At 43.6% G+C, this 19,822-nt stretch overlaps 1 protein-coding gene across 1 annotated transcript in view; it reads right to left on the bottom strand.

The window, feature by feature from the left end:
* LOC124722051 (homeobox protein unplugged-like) overlaps positions 1–19,822 on the bottom strand; it is a gene marked incomplete at its 5' end in the record, with an annotated part of 428,619 nt that overhangs the window by 104,642 nt on the left and 304,155 nt on the right. The window contains one exon of the mRNA XM_047247243.1: positions 1,169–1,344. Coding sequence (XP_047103199.1) covers positions 1,169–1,344 — 176 coding nt within the window. The remainder of the gene's footprint in view (positions 1–1,168; positions 1,345–19,822) is intronic.

Raw genomic sequence — 19,822 nt, 5'->3', positions numbered from 1 at the left:
CGTCAACTGCCACCTGCCACACCATACAGCAATCTTTTCTAAATCGCTTTGCAACTGTTACTGGTCTACGGATGACCTTACTAGACGGTAAATTACAGCATCATCTGCGAACAACCTAAGAGAACTGCTCAGACTGTCACCCAGGTCATTTATATAGATCAGGAACAGCAGAGGTCCCAGGACGCTTCCCTGGGGAACACCTTATATCACTTCAGTTTTACTCCATGATTTGCCGTCTATTACTACGAACTGCGACCTTCCGGATAGGAAATCACGAATCCAGTCGCACAACTGAGACGATACTCCATAGGCCCGCAGCTTGATTAGAAGTCGCTTGTGAGGAACGGTGTCAAAAGCTTTCCGGAAATGTAGAAATACGGAATCAACTTGAGATCCCCTGTCGACAGCGGCCATTACTTCGTTCGAATAAAGAGCTAGCTGCGTTGCACAAGAGCGATGTTTTCTGAAACCATGCTGATTACGTATCAATAGATCGTTCCCTTCGAGGCTGTCTCTTTAGTGGGTTTCTCAAATCTTCTAAGTGGTCTGCCAACAAAGCGCAGTCTTTGTTTAGCCTTCCCCACAATATTAACTATGTGGTCTTTCCAAATTAAGTTGCTCGTAATTGTAATTCCTAGGTATTTAGTCGAATTGACAGCCCTTAGATTTATGCAATTTATCGTACACCCAAAATTTATCGGATTTCTTTTAGTAGCCATGTGGATGACCTCGCACTTTTTTTTGTTCAGTGCCAGTTGCCACTTTTCGCACCATACAGAAATAATCTCTAGATTATTTTGTAATTTGAATTGATCGCCTGATGATTTTACTAGACGGTAAAGTACAGCGCCATCTGCAAACAATGTAAGGGGGCTGCTCAGATTATCACCTAGACGATTTATGTAAATCAGGAACAGCAGAGGGCCCATGACACAACCTTGCGGAACGCCAGATATCACTTCTGTTCTCCTGGATAATTTACCGTCTATCACTACGAACTGTGACCTCTCTGAGAGGAAATCACGAATCCAGTCACACAACTGAGACGATACTCCATATGCACGCAAAACATCAAATCCTTAGGAGAGTGTGGGGCTTGATTTAACTTTCCAAGTAAACAGTGTTATGTACAGCGTTTGTGCTATGACGAATGGAGAGGAGTGCGCACCTGCACCTCTGACAGGTTGAGGGCGGCGGCGATCTGGGAGCGCTCGGTGAGGCTGAGGTACTTCTTGGCGTGGAACTCTCGCTCCAGCTCCAGCAGCTGGTCGCTGGTGAAGGCGGTGCGCCGCCGCCGGGACTTGCTGCTGCCCACGGCCGCGTGCTGGATGTCGCCGCGCCTGTCTGCAACACCGCACCACAAAGCTCGAGTACCATCTGCAACTCACAGGAGTCACAACTATTTTGTGTTATTTATTGTTATTTCATTCCTGCAAAGGAGACTGGCCTGGCTGCATCGAATTATTTGCTTTTCAGCCGCACAATTAATGAAAACAACTATTCGAGAAGGTTAGACAGAAACGTGTAACTGTCACCTGGAAAAAGTAAAGTTCCGAAACAAATCATTTGTTTGTTCGCAGCCATAGGTCTGCAGTCGGGATACACATTGAAAAGCCCGCACCACAATGCCTAAGACCCCTCTACTGGAGCCAGCGCAACAGTCCATCGATGAAGTGCAGTATCGTGGAGTTATACAGGGTGTTACAAAAAGGTACGGCCAAACTTTCAGGAAACATTCCTCACACACAAATAAAGAAAAGATGTTATGTGGACATGTGTCCGGAAACGCTTAATTTCCATGTTAGAGCTCATTTTAGTTTCGTCAGTATGTACTGTACTTCCTCGATTCACCGCCAGTTGGCCCAATTGAAGGAAGGTAATGTTGACTTCGGTGCTTGTGTTGACATGCGACTCATTGCTCTACAAGCACAACAGTACGTAGCATCAATAGGTTAGTGTTCATCACGAACGTGGTTTTGCAGTCAGTGCAATGTTTACAAATGCGGAGTTGGCAGATGCCTATTTGATGTATGGATTAATACGGGGCAATAGCCGTGGCGCGGTACGTTTGTATCGAGACAGATTTCCAGAACGTAGGTGTCCCGACAGGAAGACGTTCGAAGCACTGGGGAAGACCTAGAACGACGATGGCACCTGCAATGGACGAGGCAATTCTTCGCGCAGTTGACGATAACCCTAATGTCAGCGTCAGAGAAGTTGCTGCTGTACAAAGTAACGTTGACCACGTCACTGTATGGAGAGTGCTACGGGAGAACCAGTTGTTTCCGTACCATGTACAACGTGTGCAGGCACTATCAGCAGCCGATTGGCCTCCACAGGTACACTTCTGCGAATGGTTGATCCAACAATGTGTCAATCCTCATTTCAGTGCAAATGTTCTCTTTACGGATGAGACTTCATTCCCACGTGATCAAATTGTAAATTTTCACAATCAACATGTGTGGGCTGACGAGAATCCGCGCGCAGTTGTGCAATCACGTCATCAACACAGATTTTCTGTGAACGTTTGGGCAGGCGTTGTTGGTGATGTCTTGATTGGGCCCCATGTTATTCCACCTACGCTCAATAGAGCACATTATCATGATTTCATACGGGATACGCTACGTGTTCTGCTAGAACATGTACCTTTACAAGTACGACACAACATGTGATTCATTCACGAAGGAGCTGCTGCACATTTCAGTCGAAGTGTTCGTACGCTTCTCAACAACAGATTCGGTGGCCGATGGATTGGTAGAGGCGGACCAATTCCATGGCCTCCACGCTTTCCTGACCTCAACCCTCTTGACTTTCATTTATGGGGGCATTTGAAAGCTCTTGTCTACGCTACCCCGGTACCAAATGTAGAGACTCTTCGTGCTCGTATTGTGGACGGCTGTGATACAATACGCCATTCTCCAGGGCTGCATCAGCGCATCAGGGATTCCACGCGACGGAGGGTGGATGCCTGTATCCTCGCTAACGGAGGACATTTTGAAGATTTCCTGTAACAAAGTGTTTGAATTCACGCCGGTACGTTCTGTTGCAGTGTGTTTCCATTCCATGATTAATGTGATTTGAAGAGAAGTAATAAAATGAGCTCTAACATGGAAAGTAAGCGTTTTCGGACACATGTCCACATAACATATTTTCTTTCTTTGTGTGTGAGGAATGTTTCCTGAAAGTTTGGCCGTACCATTTTGTAACACCCTGTATATTCGTTTTCAGCATCTGAAGGATAACAACGCGTTAACAATCCCTACTGAGTTGCTGACAGTGAATGGTGACCACAGGGCTGCATCGAGACCGAGGCAAAATAGGCCCCCGCCAGAGTGCAAGCACAGCAGAGGCGCAAAAAAGGAATTCCCCCCCCCCCCCCAAGAAAAAGAAAAGGAAAACAAGAAAGACGGTTGAAGAATGACCCAGGATCGGCGCAAGAGTTCACCTGCCCTGGCTCGGCCTGAGACTGTAATTGCACGCTGTCACAGTATCCAGCCGGCGGCTGTGGCCGAGCGGTCCTAGGCGCTTCAGTCCGGAACCGCGCTACTGCTACGGTCGCAGGTTCGAATCCTGCCTCGGGCATGGATGTGTGTGATGTCCTTAGGTTAGTTAGGTTTAAGTAGTTCTAAGTCTAGGGGACTGATGACCTCAGATGATAAGTCCCATAGTGCTTAGAGACATTTGAACCACAGAATCCATTCGTCCAAGTAGCGTATAAATAAATGACTACAACCAAACAGGCCTCACACGGATGTGTATTAACAGTGCAAGTGGTTCATACAGGTGCCGACTACGCAGCTAGCTCACGTTCATCAGTGAAGTTTTTGCTGCAAGTTTACTAAGGTATTGTAGGATCTCAAAGGTTAGCAAGTGTGGTGCTGAAGCAATATGCTATCTGACTCAACAAATACGATTTTCGCTGATTTATGACAGTTGAGGGCTGGAGTGAAACTGTTTAGGCTATATTCAATCAGTTTATTTGATAGAACAATAAGTGAAATATCCAACATCCAAATACCTTTGAGGATATTTACGACAATGAAAGTGACCTACAGTATTTTTTCAATGACGTTTCACCAAATTAAAGACGATGAAAAACCATTTCAGGTCAAATATAGGTAATGTAGACTGTGAAAACCAGCTATCTTGCCGATAAAATACGACACAGCTATTAACTTTGACTTCAACGACATAACCAATGGGTATGCTTCGCTGAAACCAAAGGAAACGAAACTAAAATTAGAATAGAAACGTAATTTTAGGAAAGTGATATGTTCTCAACATTTTTATTGACCCTTTCATTTCCTTCGAATTAAAAATTTATGACCATTTTTAGGAGGTTTATACAATTTGCAATTTATTTACAGCACTGATGCATTTCATTAGCTGTGTGTAATATTTTTCTTCTGTTTTTGTTATTGTGGACTTATGTCTGACGATTGCTTTGGTGCAGCTCTCCATGCTATTTTATCATGTGCAAGCTTCTTCAATTGTGCATATCTACTGCAAGCTACAGAGTGACCCAAAAGTCCATCAACTTTTGAAAATTCAAGAAATCATGTATGTACAGAGATAAAACTTGTCACACACCTGAAATGAGATGCTCAGACCAGCCAAAAGATGGCGCTGGGCAGCAAGATTAGTATCCTTTATAAAATCAGCTGTAGTGATAGAGGGAGTCAGACGCACCAGCAATGGCGGCAGGTTGACTTTATCAGAAAAGGCACTGTTAGTATCGGAATGCAGAATCTGCTATTCCGTAGTCTATTGCCATAAAAAGGGTATTCTAAAGGGTAAAGGTCTTGTGCCAAGTGTCACTGTGAATAAAAAGATCACGATGTGACTTTATAGGCTTTCCCAGCGTAATACGCATTGAAAGTCTCTTCAGGTTTGCTGCCGGATTCTAAAATCAGCTTGATTCAATATTTCGGAGATCCAGCTGTTTGCCATCTTGTGCTGCTGAGTACCGCTGAGAAGTGATGCCAAGGCTGCAAATCGACGTATTATATAATCCTCCGTACCGGACACGACGCATGCGCCGCCCATCACAGTTGCTGCCCTTCCAGACTGGGCAGGTGGCGCCACCCTTAGTAGAACACGGCGCCAACGATATATCGCACTCAGAGACGTTTTTAGAACACTCAGACTGGCCGCACCGAAGAAGGTTCCGTTTTGTTGCGGGATAGTACGGGGTTCCACATCCTGGTAAGAGGAAACCAATTGTCTCTATTAATCAAATTATGCGCCAACCTAATTTCAATTGCCTCTTTGTAAACACTGCTCCCAAAGCGGGAAGTGTTGACAACTATCACAGTTTTATCAAATTTCACACGGTGTCCCTCGTTTAAGCAAAGTTCTGCTACCACCAATTATTCCAGCTGGTGTAGTCTCGTATGACGGCGATGTTCCTGGCACCTGTCATGAACTGTGCAAATCGAATAGCCAATGTAAGCCTTTCCACATTGACATAAAATTTTGCATGTACCAGATTTCCTCAAGTGCCAAATCATCTTTCACAGAACCGAAGCTTTACCACTTCGTTGTTCTATTAAAAAATGTTGCTGTTAAGTAAAAAGTACGTGGATTAGAAAAATTAGAAGGAAGGTCAGCGTTGGCCGTAATTTTCATGATTTATTAACAGCAAAATCGATTTTCGATCACATAATGATCATCTTCAGTGCTTTAGCGTACAAATTAAAGCTCGTAGGCACTGGTGTCTAATTAGAAACAGTATCAGAAGCTATGAAACGTTTTAGAGCTTCTGTTACTGCTTCTAACTAGACACCAGCGCCTACAAGCTTTAATTTGCACGCTAAAGCACTGAAGATGATCATTATGTGATCGAAAATCGATTTTGCTGTTAATAAATCATCAAAATTACGAGCAACGTTGACCTTTCTTCTAATTTTACTGATCATATGGTCGTTGTGCACACATCACTCTATGGAGTCGCCAATTAATAAATACGTGGATGACAGTGCATGATGACAAAGCTTCGGCTCTGTGAACCGATGATTTGGGGCTTAGGGAGTCTGGTATATGCAGAATTTCGATTTGCACAGTTCACTACAGGTGTATGGAACATCGCTGTCATACAAGGCTACAACAGCCGGAAAAATCGGCAGTAGCAGAAAATTGCTTAGTCAAGGGAACCCGTGTGAAATTTGACGAAACTGTTATAGTTGCCAACACTGCCCGTTTTTGAACAGTGTTTATAAAGAGACAATTGGAATTAGGTTGGAGGATAATTTTGATTGATAGAGAGAATGGGTTTCCTCTTAGCAGGACATGGACTCCCGTACTATCCCACATCAAAACAGAACATTCTTCGGTGCGGCCAGTCCGAGTATTCGAAAATCGTCTCTGAGTGCGATATATCGTTGGCGCCAGGGTTCTACTATGGGCGGCGCCACATGCCCAGTGTTGGGGAGCAGCAACTGTGATGGGCGGCGCACGCGCCGTGTACTGTGTGGAGGCCTATATAAGATGTCTATTTGCAGCCTTGGTATATCCAAGCCAAGGCATGCTCCCGACTCCATCTCCTCAAGCTCCTTTCCGGGCGTACGTGAGGTCTGGACCTCTCCACCATCCTCCACACCTATAAATCCCTCATCCGCCCTATCCTTTGTTACGCCCATCCGGCCTGGATCTCTGCCCCCCCTACCTTTTATAAATCCCTCCAAATCCTTGAACGCCATGCTCTCCGCCTCGCCTATCGCATCCGTCTTCCCTCCCCCATGCGGATCCTGTACAATCTCATCCCCTTCCCCAACCTCCTCCTTTTCCTTGAAAGGATACGGATCCTGTACACCTCCTGCAAACTCGATCCTCCTCACCCGCTTGTCTCACCCATCCTCTCCCACCCACGCCCGCTGCCGCGCCTGTATTCCCACGTCCCACCCGGTCTCCATCTCTCCACCCTCCTTACCCTCTCCCAAGGTGGCTTCCGCCAGCTCCCCCTCCCTGATGATGTCCTCCTCCCCTCCATCTACCCCTCCTACCAACTTTGATCCTCCCCCCCACTTCCTGTGTCCTTTCCTTTAGGCACCCTCCCTCCCTTCCTTTTCCTTCTCCCCCGTCCCCTCCCTCCAGCCCTCTTCCCCCCCGGGCTTCCCCTCCCTCTTCCTCCCTACCCCCTGTCTCCCTTGCCCATGGAATCTGCTCTCCCCTCTCCCTCTCCCACCCCCCCTCCTCCTCTCTTGGCAGGTCCCCAGACTCGTACACGGTTAGTGAACATTCGCGCGCCGGAGATCAACGCCTCGTGTTCTGTGTGTGCCGTCGTTTTGTGCTTAAATGGTTAAGTGTTATTCGTTTTGTGCACCTACGTTCACGTGTGACAATTTTCGTTTCTGTCTGTGTCCAACTGTCTGAACAATTTTATCTTGGACTCTACGCCCGTGAACGGCACCTTGTATTTTAAAAAGTGTTTGTCTCTGTTTATATGTCCACCATCTTTTTTCTCTAATTGTCTTCATTGTATCTTTGTGTTTCTCTGCGGCCAAAGAGCGGCGTAGTCGGCTGCTGCAGGCCTGCCTGTATACAGGTTTCAAAATGACAATAAAGAAAAAAAAAACCTTGGCATCAGTTCTCAGCGGGACTCAGCAGCAGAAGCAGCATTCTCCTGAAGATGGCCAACAGTTGGATCGCCGAAATATTGAATCGAGTCGATTTTAGGATCCGGCAGCAAACCCGAACAGACTTTCTTAGACTAGGATGTTCGAAGCCACGGGTTCCTTAGATGATCCCATAGTCACATAGACAAAAGTATTACTGCTGTTCGGAAAGTTCAGGAAGATATGGAGAATTTATTGAGCTCATCACCACATCGGTGTGGGCGTTTCAAAAAAAGGGGGAAGATGATTATTGGTTGGTTGACGTATTGTGAACCGACGATGCTAAATTCACAGTCCGAGGGTCTGTCAACACCCACAACTGCAAAATTTGGGCTACCGAAAATCCTAGAACTGTCGTGGAAACTGCATTACATGACGAGAAAGTACTGGTGTGGTGTGTATCTGCCATATCAGTCGTAATCGCACCCACTTTCTTCGAGGAAATGTGGGACATTGTGTCTCAAACTGTCAGCGCGACAGTGCGAGGCATGCCGATATGTTACACAGTCTCATCATCCCTAGTCTGGCTGGCAAACACCTGCTGGAAATTATGACTGTTATACATTATGGCGCTCCATCCCATGTTGCTGCACTTGTGTAAGATATCTTGCACATACCGTTTGGTAAGAATTGCATGCTGAGCCACAACTTCCCTGGCCAGCCTGTTCATCTCACAGTATTAATTGTAACCTACGTCCTCAATTGTTTGCGGGATTTATTCCAATCTCTGCCTTCCTTTGAAGTGTTTACCCGCTACAGCTGCAGCTATTACCATATAACCTATTCCCTGATGTCTTAGCAGATGTCCTACCATTTTGTCCCTTCTTGTCAGTGTTCTCCATATGCTCTTTTCCTCACTGGTTGTTAAGTCCCCTAGTGCTCAGAGCCATTTTTGAAGCCTCACTGGTTATGCGGACTATCTCCGCGTTTCTTACATTATCAGTTCACCAAATTTTTAACATTCTTCTGTAGCAGCGCATCTTAAATGCTTCGATTTTCTTCTGTTCCGGTTTTCCCACGGTCCACGTTTCACCACCACGCAATGCTGTGCTCCAAACATACATTCACATAAATTTCTTCGTCACATTAAAGCCTATATTTGATGTTAGCAGACTTGTCTTGACCAGGAACGCCCTCTTTCCTAGTGCTAGTCGTCTTTTTATATAACGCTTCTTCCGTCCATTTTGGATTATTTCGCTGCCTAGGTGGCAGAATTCCTTAACTTCGTCTACTGTGTGTTCCCCTATTCTGTTGTTAAGTTTCTCACTGTTCTCATTTCTGTTACTTCTCATTACCTCCATCTTTATTCGATTTACTCTCAATCCATATTCTGTACTCATACACTGTTCATTCCATTCAACACATCTTGTAATTCCTCTCCAGTTTCACTGAGGATAGCAATGTCATCGTCGAATCTTAGCATTGATATCCTTTCACCCTGAATGTTAATCCCACCCTTGAACCATTCTTTTATTGCCGACATACCTTCTTCGATGTATAGGTTGAATAGTAGTGACGAAAGACAACATCCCTGTCTTACACCCTCTTTAATCCGAGCACTTCGTTCTTGGTCTTCCACTCTTCATTTTCCCTCTTGGCACTTTTACATATTATATATTACCCGACTTTTCCTATAGCTTACCCTATTTTTCACAAAATTTCGAATATCTTGCACCATTTTACACTGTCGAACGCTTTTTCCAGGTCGAGAAATCCTATGAACGGGTCAGCTGCAACGTGATAACAGCATCTCTGGTGCCTTTACCTTTCCCGAAGCCAAACTTATCATCATCTAATAGAGCCTCAATTCCTTTTACCATTAAGTATGCTAAAAGACAATATCCGACAGCAATCCCTCTATACCTATTCCTAGGCTGTACAGTGCTGTTAACAACACTGTCGCACGACAATTATTACTGGTGAATGACGGCCGAAAAAAATGGTTCAAATGGCTCTGAGCACTATGCGACTTAACTTCTGAGGTCATCAGTCGCCTAGAACTTAGAACTAATTAAACCTAACTAACCAAGTACATCACACACATCCATGCCCGAGGCAGGATTCGAACCTGCGACCGTAGTGGTCGCTCGGCGCCAGACTGTAGCACCTAGAACCGCACGGCCACTCCGGCCGGCTATGATGGCCGACTTGTTGCAATGTGTTATGAAGAACATCATCTTTGGTAAAAATCAATTGTCATGCTAATTATTGCTTTTTTTCATATGAAATATCATCTATTGACCATTTTGCAGCCGGCCGAGGTGGTCGAGCGGTTCTAGGCGCTTCAGACTGGTACCGCGCGACCGCTACGGTCGCAGATTCGAATCCTGCCTCGGGCATGGATGTGTGTGATGTCCTTAGGTTAGTTAGGTTTAAGTAGTTCTACGTTCTAGGTGACTGATGACCTCAGATGTTAAGTCCCATAGTACTCAGAGCCATTTGAACCATTTTTTGAACCATTTTGCGCATTTGATTGCTGCCCATAAACCCACATTTCATTTCAAACGTGTGAGTCAATTTTTATCTCTCTACCTATATTACTTCGTGAATTATTAGATTTTCAATAATTAATGGACATTTGGATCACCCTGTACATCGATTTGAACATGCTTACTGTATTCAGGCATTGATCTCCCTCCAATTTTTTTACGTGACTCGTCCATTGCCAAATCGACAGTTTCTTGCTGCGTCATATGTCCCAGCAACCGATCGCTTCTTTTCCGCCATTTCGATTTATTTCTTTTCTCATCGTCCTATCTAATTTCAGCATTCTCCTAAAACATGACAGTTCAAAAGCTTCTAGCTTCTATTCTGCAGCTCGTGGTCTAGTAGCTAGCATTGCTGCATCTGGATCAGAGGATCCAGGGTTCGATTCCCATGGTGGTCGGGGACTGGATGTTTGTATTTCCCTCGTCATTTTATCATTATTCAGGAAAGTGGCGAGACTGGACAGCGCAAAGATTGCGAGTTTGTACGGGCCCTGATACCCATGCAGTTGACAGCCCCACAAACGAAATATCATCGTCATCATCATTACCATCACCATCTACCTACTACTTCTCTGAATTGCCTTTCGTTCCCGTGTCACTTCTATACAACGCTACTCTCCAGACAAATACCGTCAGAAAAAGACTTCCCAAGACTTCGGTTTATGGTAGAGGTTAACAAATTCCACTTTTTCAGAAAAGCTCTTCATGCTTTTATCAGTCTGCAATTTATTTCTTCCGTACTTAGACCATGATCAGTTATTTTGCTACTCAAATAACATAACACATATACTAGTTTTAGTGTCTCATTTCATGATCTAATTCTCGCAGCGTCTCCTGATTTACTGCAAATACATTCTATTACGTTTGTTTTACTTGTATTGATGTTCATCTTATAATCTCTTTTCAAGACACTGTCCAATATGTTCAACTGCTTTTACAAGTCCAGACACTATCAAATTTGTTCAACTTCTTTTACAAGTCCTTAGCCGTCTCTGAAAGAATCACAGCGTCATCAGCAAACAGTTAAGTCTCCAAAGTCTCCTTTCTGAACCTTAGTTCCTTTCAAACTTTCTCTTTGGTTTCCCTCACAGCTTACTCAGTGTACGCATTGAATAATATCGGGGATAGGCTACACCTTTTCTCAACGACTGCTTTTCTTTAATTTTCTTCGACTCTAAGCAGTGTGGTTTCTATACAAGTCGTAAATAATATTTCAGTCCCTGCATTTTATCGCTGCGATCTTTACAATTTCAAGGAGTGTACTCCAGTCCACATCGTCGAAAGCTTTCACTAAACCTACATTCTAGGATATGATGTAACATCAGTATTGCCACACACGCTTCTACGTTTCTCACGAACCCAAACCGTTTTGCACAAAGATCAACCTCTACCACTTTTTTCATTTTTATACAAATAATTCATGTCAATGTTTCGTAACCATTACTCAATGGCTCGGTGGTATTCACACCCGTCAACTCCCGGCTTCTTTGTAATTAGAATTATTAGAATCTTTCTGCAGTCGAAGTGTATTTCGCAAGTATCATATCTCTTACACACCAGTTACAACAATTTTGTCATGGGTGGCTCTAACAAGAATTTCAATACTTCTGATGGAATGTCGTCTACTCCAGGGGCCTTGTTTTTTTCGGTGACGGCCGCTGTGGCCGAGCGGTTCTAGACGCTTCAGTCCGGAACCGCGCTGCTGCTACGGTCGCAGGTTCGAATCCTGCCTCGGGCATGGATGTGTGTGATGTCCTCAGGTTCGTTAGGGTTAAGTAGTTCTAAGTCTAGAGTACTGATGACTTTAGATGTTAAGTCCCATAGTGCTTAGAGCCATTTGAACCATTTTTGATCTTTCGGTGCTCTGTCAAATTCTTCTCGTAATATCCCATCTCATCTTTACATACTTCCTCTGCCTTTCTATAATACTGCCTTCAAGTTCATTTCCCTTGTAGGAGCTCTGTGTATGTTCCTTCCAACGTTCAGCTTTCCCTTCTTTGTGTAGCACCGATTTGTCATCTGAGTCCAATTTAGAAGGAGTTAGTCTGATCATATTATCTGTTGGGTCTCCAAATACACCACATTCTGCCAGGAAGTAGATCCATATATACTGTTAGAAATGTTTTCCAGTTTACAAATTGCTTTGTATTACTGAATTTTTGATCTCGTCTTGCAATTTAGCTAAACATAGTATGGTCAAATGCAAAATACGCTCTCGTGGGTGTCACTTTCTTTCGCCGAATCTTTCAATTAAATTAATCATCTTCTTTTTAATATGAGTATTTCTAATAATTCCTGTCTTTTCACCTACGTGATCCTCTGTTGCCCTCACTAACTCGTCTCTCAAAACTATTCATTCATTTTCTATTGCATTGTATTCCCCCGTTTCAGTCAGACGTTGCCTAATGCTCCCTCTGACACCCTGAACAACCGCTGACTGCTACAATTTTTGAAAGACCCCATCTCCTCACTTTCCTATCTTTTTTGCAAGTTCTTCAGTTTGTAAGTAGGCTGTTTAGGTTTTAATATTGGTAACGCCATGTAGCGCTCAATACGAAAATCACTGACTGTGCTGTGTGCAGTCTGTGGCTGGGTGGCATTGTTGGAATAGTCGCTATTGTAGTGTTGGGCAGTTGGCTGTTAACAGTGCGTAGCGTTGCGCAGTTGGAGGTGAGCCGCCAGCAGTGGTGGATGTGGGGAGAGAGATGGCGGAGTTTTGAGAGCGGATGATCTGGACGTGTGTCCATCAGAGACAGTAAATTTGTAAGACTGGATGTCATGAACTGATATATATATATATATATATATATATATATATATATATATATATATATATACATATGTATGTATATATTATGACTTTTGAACACTATTAAGGTAAATACATTGTTTGTTCTTGTAGCGTTGGCAGAAAAGCCAACACTGTTTTTCTAGAGGAGGCCGAAATGTACGCGATTAATTACACGCTGACTGGCGTGAGGTCTGGAACAGGACAATATCTTGAGAATTGCAAATAAAGTACGTAGTTGATATAATACTTAACCTTAATCCACAATTGTAGAACATCTCCCGTTACGGTACATGCGTCATAATATTAATTATCAATTGAATACGGCGCCTTGCTAGGTCGTAGCAAATGTAGCTGAAGGCTATGCTAACTATCGTCTCGGCAAATGAGAGCGTATTTGTCAGTGAACCATTGCTATGAACGTCGGCTGTACAACTGGGGCGAGTGCTAGTACGTCTCACTAGACCTGCCGTGTGGTGGCGCTCGGTCTGCAATCACTGACAGTGGCGACACGCGGGTCCGGCGTATACTAACGGGCCGCGGCCGATTTAAAGGCTACCACCCAGCAAGTGTGGTGTCTGGCGGTGACACCACAGTTCTCTATCAAAATCTTTCATTTGCTAACTATGCCTATCAGTAGTTAGTGACTTCAGTAGTTAGAGTCTTTTATTTAGCTGGCAGTATTGGCGCTCGCTGCACTGCAGTAGTTCTAGTAATGAAGATTTTTGTGAGGTAAGTGATTCATGAGAGGTATAGGTTATTGTTAGTCAGGGCCATTCTTTTGTAGGGATTATTGAAAGTCAGATTGCGTTGCGCTACAAATATTGTGTGTCAGTTTAGTGATGATCAGAATAAGTAAAGAGAGAAATGTCTGAGTACGTTCAGTTTTGCTCAGCTGTTTGAAAATCAAATAACGTAACTGGTTTATCAGCACAGCAATTCATTAATTTTTCTAAGGGGACGTTATAAGTTTTAGTCTCAAGTTCAAAACTAATAAATAATGATAAATTAATTTAAAGAGATCCGCTTCAGTTGCGGTAATGAATCCACGACCAGTTTTGCAGCGAGCGATTGTTCGACGGCCAACAGGGTGACTACAGTATTTTGTTTTGGTTCCATTTTCCTTCGTCCTTCGGTCTGGGCGTTTGATTATTAGGCGCTCTCCTCTTTTTTCTAGTTCCGCCTGAGATGCAGTACTTTGAGCCCTGCATTGACGGGCCAAACCATATGTTGGGCATGACCAATATAATAAGTGAGTTCCCTCTTTTTATTAATCATCTCCTCTGGTTTTCCAAACATGTTGTATTATATTTCTTCCCTCTTCTCCTTCAGAATGTTACAATTGTTTATATAACTGAAAATGGGATTTGAACAATCCAAAACCCGGTCATGGATTGATTAATTTGATAGTGGAACAGAAGCGCAGCTCTTTAAATTAATTAATCATGTCTCTCATTTGTTGACGTCCTACAAACCAAATTTTGTGCAATTAATTATGCTCAGAGTCCATATTTTTCCCTGGAATGTCTTACTCTTTAAGGTTTGATTCTGAAATATCTGTCTTACCATTACATAATCAGTCTGAAACTTTACATTATCCATAAGGCTCTTAAACCACTCATTGGCTCCGATTCACTTATGTTCAGTGCAAAATTTTACCAGGCGACTACCTTTTTCATATACTTTCCCCCAGTCTTTGTACTCCTACTACTTTTTCACGTCTTCTTTTCCTACTACCAAATTCCACTCACCAATCACCATTATATTTTCATCCCTTTTTAACAATCTGAATAATTTCCTTTATGTCTTCTGCATTCTGTTATTCATCATCTGCGGAGCTAGTCGGCATATAAACTGTGTACTACTGTGGTGGTTCTTTTCTTATTCATTATCGGACTTACTCCTGCATTATCCCCAACTGATATTGTATTGATAACCTTGCACTGACTTGAACAAAAGTCATGTCCTTCCCGTTGTTGCACTAGACTAAATGCCACTACATCTGACTTCAGCCTATCAACGTCCGTTATTAAATTCTCTAACCCACCTACCTGCCTAAGGGATCCAACATTCCACACTCCGACTCATAAAATGCCTGTTATCTTTTTCCTGAATACGATATCCTCCTGAGTAGTCCCCATCCCGATATCATTATGGGAGCTGATTTACCTCTAGAATATTTTACCCGAGGGGAGTACAGCGAAAAGCCCTAGGGGAAAAGAAGTCATGGCTGTAGTTTCCCCCAGTCTTCAGGCGTTTCCAGTAGCAGCACAGCAAGACCAAATTCACTGATGTTACCAGGCCTGATCAGTCAATCATGGAGAGTGTTGCCCCTACATGTACTGAAAAGACTGCTGCCCCTCTTAAGGAATGAAGCGTTAATCCACCCTTCGTTGTGGTTGGAGCTATATGTACCATTTCATCTATATGGTTCATTGAAGTAATTTTTGGAAATAACCCTTTATTTTAATTAAATCTACTCTATAATTATAAAATTTCCTAAATTTATATAGAAAAAATTGCAGAAAGATAGTTTTTTCCTGAAAAAAAAGGGGGGGCGGAGAGCCCAGTGTTGACAGTACTGGCAAGGGCGCAGGACCACCTCAGTATGTTCTGCAGTTCAGACGTATGACACAGTAATTAGGTGGTTAATACTCTTCTAGTGAGGTCAAGCAAGTTTGAATAACGAAGAACAAAGCGGAAGGCCACGTTTTTGAGAAGAACAGGTAATCCAAAGACAAGTGGAGGCTCTGGTGCGCGAAGACCAGCGTACAACAATCTAGACGATAGTGGAAAACGAGAATATCAGTCTGTTTTCAACGTTATACACTATGACTATGCGTTGACCACGAAAAAGTCACCACCCACTATTCACGACTACTCACACTTTTAAAAAGAGACAGCAGTGGTTATGTTGCATCTGTGTCAGGTTAATCTAGATGATAGTAGTGTGGCAAGGAGAGAAGTATATAACCTCGAGCCTGACCAGGAGGTCATTCTGGGACCATAACATCAGCAGCAGTATATCGAGCCTCATGCCAAGGGCAAAAGCCACCAGCAGATGGCTGCAGTGTAGAAAGGTGGATAGTTCGCTCTTTGTATCATAAGTAGTTATCACTGTCACCATCAGGTGGCTCCATTATAAACAAACAGAACGAGTCGTAAATTAATTATTTTTCCCATCTAAGGTATTGAAACATTCTAAAATTTATGTGAAATACGCAGGCGGCAGAAAAAGTTATCAAAGCGCTTATCCCGGGCCTAGTTGAGGTTAAGTACCCGAAAAAAGGCTGTAACTCAAATCAGTTGATGTGATGTCATAATATTGCAAAAATACGTCTTCAGTGTAAAAGAAAGAGCAAGTTAATTTCCAGATTTACACATTTTCGCCAAATTACTGCACAGAATTCTAAAGCTTGTACTCCAATGCTATATTTCCGTACCTAATAACACTTGACATTTCAGAAGGTAAGCCTAAGGATTCAATATTGTAAAATTAACCAGACCAGTCTTATATCTGCATATATATACAAGTAAGCTGAACTGCTGCCGTGAGGAGACAAGCACACAAGCAGATTGACTCTCTGAATGTAACTAAGTAAGCCTGTTCTTGATGTAAGACACAACAGACACTCAAATTAAATATTTTCACATTTATATTGCTCTCGAGCATCATTTTAGGAGGAACTCAGATCATGCGTCGTGTTATTCACTAGAAAAACTATAATCGATGCTACTGAGAGCCAATCAGTGATATTATAACTAACAACCCAAGAAAAAGGGAAGGCTGTGTACAACAGCAGTTTGCAGTCAGAACTATGGTGGTAACATTCTCTAAAACCTTTATGTACTGTATTATTTTCCACAACTGTGATGTCACACCTTTCCAAGTGTCTGCAAAATACGTTGACAACACGCAAAGTAATACGTTCACATCGAGTATCTAGGATGTAGTAGAGATTAGGTACCACAAAAACCCTGTAAGATGCAACTCAACGTCTATGATAGCATAGTATTTAAAAATGCTTCAGAAAATGTAATGTTTACGTTGCAACAGTATGTAAATAGCTGAAGTGTGTTTCAATATGTGCAGCTGCATTTTGAGAAACTACGGATAACGAAAACAATAAAACATGTGTTAAACTATCATACATACATGCACAACACATGTGTCTTACTAGGGAAGGAGGAGAAGACGAGTGTTTAACGTCCGGTCGACAACATGTACTTTAGAGACGGAGCACATATTCGGATTAGGGAAGGATGGGGAAGGAAATCTACCGTGTCCTTTCAGAGGAACCATCCTGGTATTTGCCCAAAGCGCTTTAGGGAAATTACAGAAAACCTTAATCAGGATGGCAGGACGAAATAATGTCAATACAGTAGCGATAGCGGTGTGGAATTACAAACAATTGTCAAAGTTACATAATTGTATTCCATAATAAAGTAGTTGAAAAGAAAGACACACGTCGTTGTGTACATACCTAAACAGTCCTGGAAAGAGAGCAAACACACGATCCATTCTGTAGTGGTCTCTAGCCTGGTAATACCATGTTCTTTAGCCAGAGAAGATGTAAATGTTTCTGGTAGTTGGATGTCTGGATGCTTTATACAATCTATAAGGTGCTTACCAATAACTTCGTTACTCTTGGGTTTGTGAACTCACATATAACTATTCACTGGAAGACATCCACGTTAGTCAACCCCAACTGTCTAATTATTCAATATAAACATAGGTGTCGCTGATTATATGAGTTGTCAGATACGAGCGAACGTTAAGCTTCACCTAGGAAACTTTATAGAACTATCGAAGCAGCCTGGTTCCGTTAATGTAAACTTATAGTGTAGTTTCGTGAGACAGAACAGTATATGAATAACATGTGCAGTATGTATAAATTTATTAGGTCATAATATATTCCACAAAAAATGGCGGTGAATAATAACCTAACGAAATAATTCAATGGTAAATTCTGCAGTGTGTGTGTGACAGTGTGTCAAATCATGACATTCAGACTCACCAACTGACAGAATTATACAGACCAATATTTCTCCCATATTTTAATATAGCACTTTTGTGTCGTATTTTTCGGACTGAGAGTAGGTCATTACAGACGAAAATGACTCTAAGCACTATGGGACTTAACATCTGAGTTCATCAGTCCCCTAGACTTAGAACTACTTAAACCTCACTAGCCTACGGACATAACACACAGCCATGCCCGAGGCAGGATTCGAACCTGCAACCGTAGCAGCAGCGCGGTTCCGGACTGAAGCGCCTAGAACCGCTCGGACACAACGGCCAGCCATATTGACGTATGCAGATAGAATATCGTTAACTGTTTATCTGTGAACCGGGAGACAAACAACAAAAAACGTTGTCAAGCACCACACAACGACTACTCTATAAGTTATTTGTTAATTGACACCACATCGAAGCACTTGGCACAGAGTAGTGGTACTCCCGCTCAGAACTCAGTTCTCCGTTAAGTCGGAATATAATAGTACAAAGTGCCGTCGTAGCTGCCGTCTGCTTCACATCTCCTGTGCAGCAAGCTACGTAAATTTAAGTATTAACTGTGGTTTTCTTACTTGTCACTTCTTCTTCCATGTGTTTTTGCTTTTAGGAAGCTTTAGTTTTCGAGTACTAGTTATAGTGTTCCATAGATTTCGTGTTTGTTTTGAATATAGTCCAGAGACAGTTAGGGCTTATTTTCATTGTTTCCAACAAGAAGTGTCTATTAGCCACAGTTTAGTCAGCTATCAGCCGCCTTTAGTGATTTAGCAGTCTACGTAACAGTTGATTACTTAACTATCTACAGTAAATTGTTGATTTCTTAGGATGGATAGGATGTGTGACTGCTGTGTACGGATGCAGGAGGAGCTGGCCACTGTTCATGAACAGCTGAGCGTGCTGATGGCCACGGTCAGCCGTCTTCAGGCTGCTGCCTCGGAGTGTAGCGGCAGTGGGGAGTCTGGTGCGTCGCATGGTACGCCCCAGGTGTTACATGCTTCACTCACGGTCCCTGCTGTCGGGACATCTTCGCGGGTACCCGGCACGGTTGGGCCACTCTCTTCTCAAGGGGAGTGGCGGGTTCAGCGGCGTTCGTGTCGCACGAGGCGGAGGATCTATGTGGAGGCTGGCCGTGTGGCATCGCCCGCTCTGCCTGAGCGAACATGTGGCCGCTCCTTCAGTAAGGTCCGAGCAGTGATTGGGAGCTCCAATGTTAGGCAGGTGATGGAGCCCCTTAGGAAAAAAAGGGAAAAGGTCGGGAAAAAGGCCAGTGTTCACTCTGTCTGCTTGCCGGGGGTCTCATCCGAATTGTGGAGGAGGCCCTGCTGGCGGCGATAGAGATCACTGGGTGCACCCGATTGCCGTCTGGGTTCAGAGGTCATTCTCAATTCATACAGGCGGTTGGCGCAGTTGGTGAAGGCGGAAAGCCTCGCTCTCGGTTTGCAACCTGAGCTAACTATTTGTAATGTCGTTCCCAGAACCGATCGCGGTCCTCTGGTTTGGAGCCGAGTGGAAGTTTTAAACCAGAGGCTCAGACGATTCTGCGGAGATCTGGAGTGCAAATATAGGTCAGGCGTGCATTACACGCAGGAAGCGGCTACAAGGGTAGCGGAGTACGTGTGGAGTGCACATGTGGGTTTTTTAGGTTAGAGAATTCCCTCCCTACGCCCGACAAGACGCTTCCTGAGACGCGACATGGTACCAGTAGGCAAAACGCAACAAGGAATGACAATATTAATGTGGTAATAGTAAACTGCAGGAGTGTCTACAGAAAGGTCTCAGAAATGCTCTCATTAATAAACGGTCACAGTCCGCAGCTCGTGGTCTTGCGGTAGCGTTCTCGCTTCTCGCGCACGGGGTCCCGGGTTCGATTCCCGGTGGGGAAAGGGATTTTCTCTGCCTCGAGATGACTGGGTGTCAT

Source organism: Schistocerca piceifrons, chromosome X, assembly GCF_021461385.2.
Source record: "Schistocerca piceifrons isolate TAMUIC-IGC-003096 chromosome X, iqSchPice1.1, whole genome shotgun sequence".
Taxonomy (NCBI): Eukaryota; Metazoa; Arthropoda; class Insecta; order Orthoptera; family Acrididae; genus Schistocerca; species Schistocerca piceifrons.
Note: the sequence above shows the minus strand (reverse complement) of the source record. Positions and strands in the feature narration are given on the sequence as shown.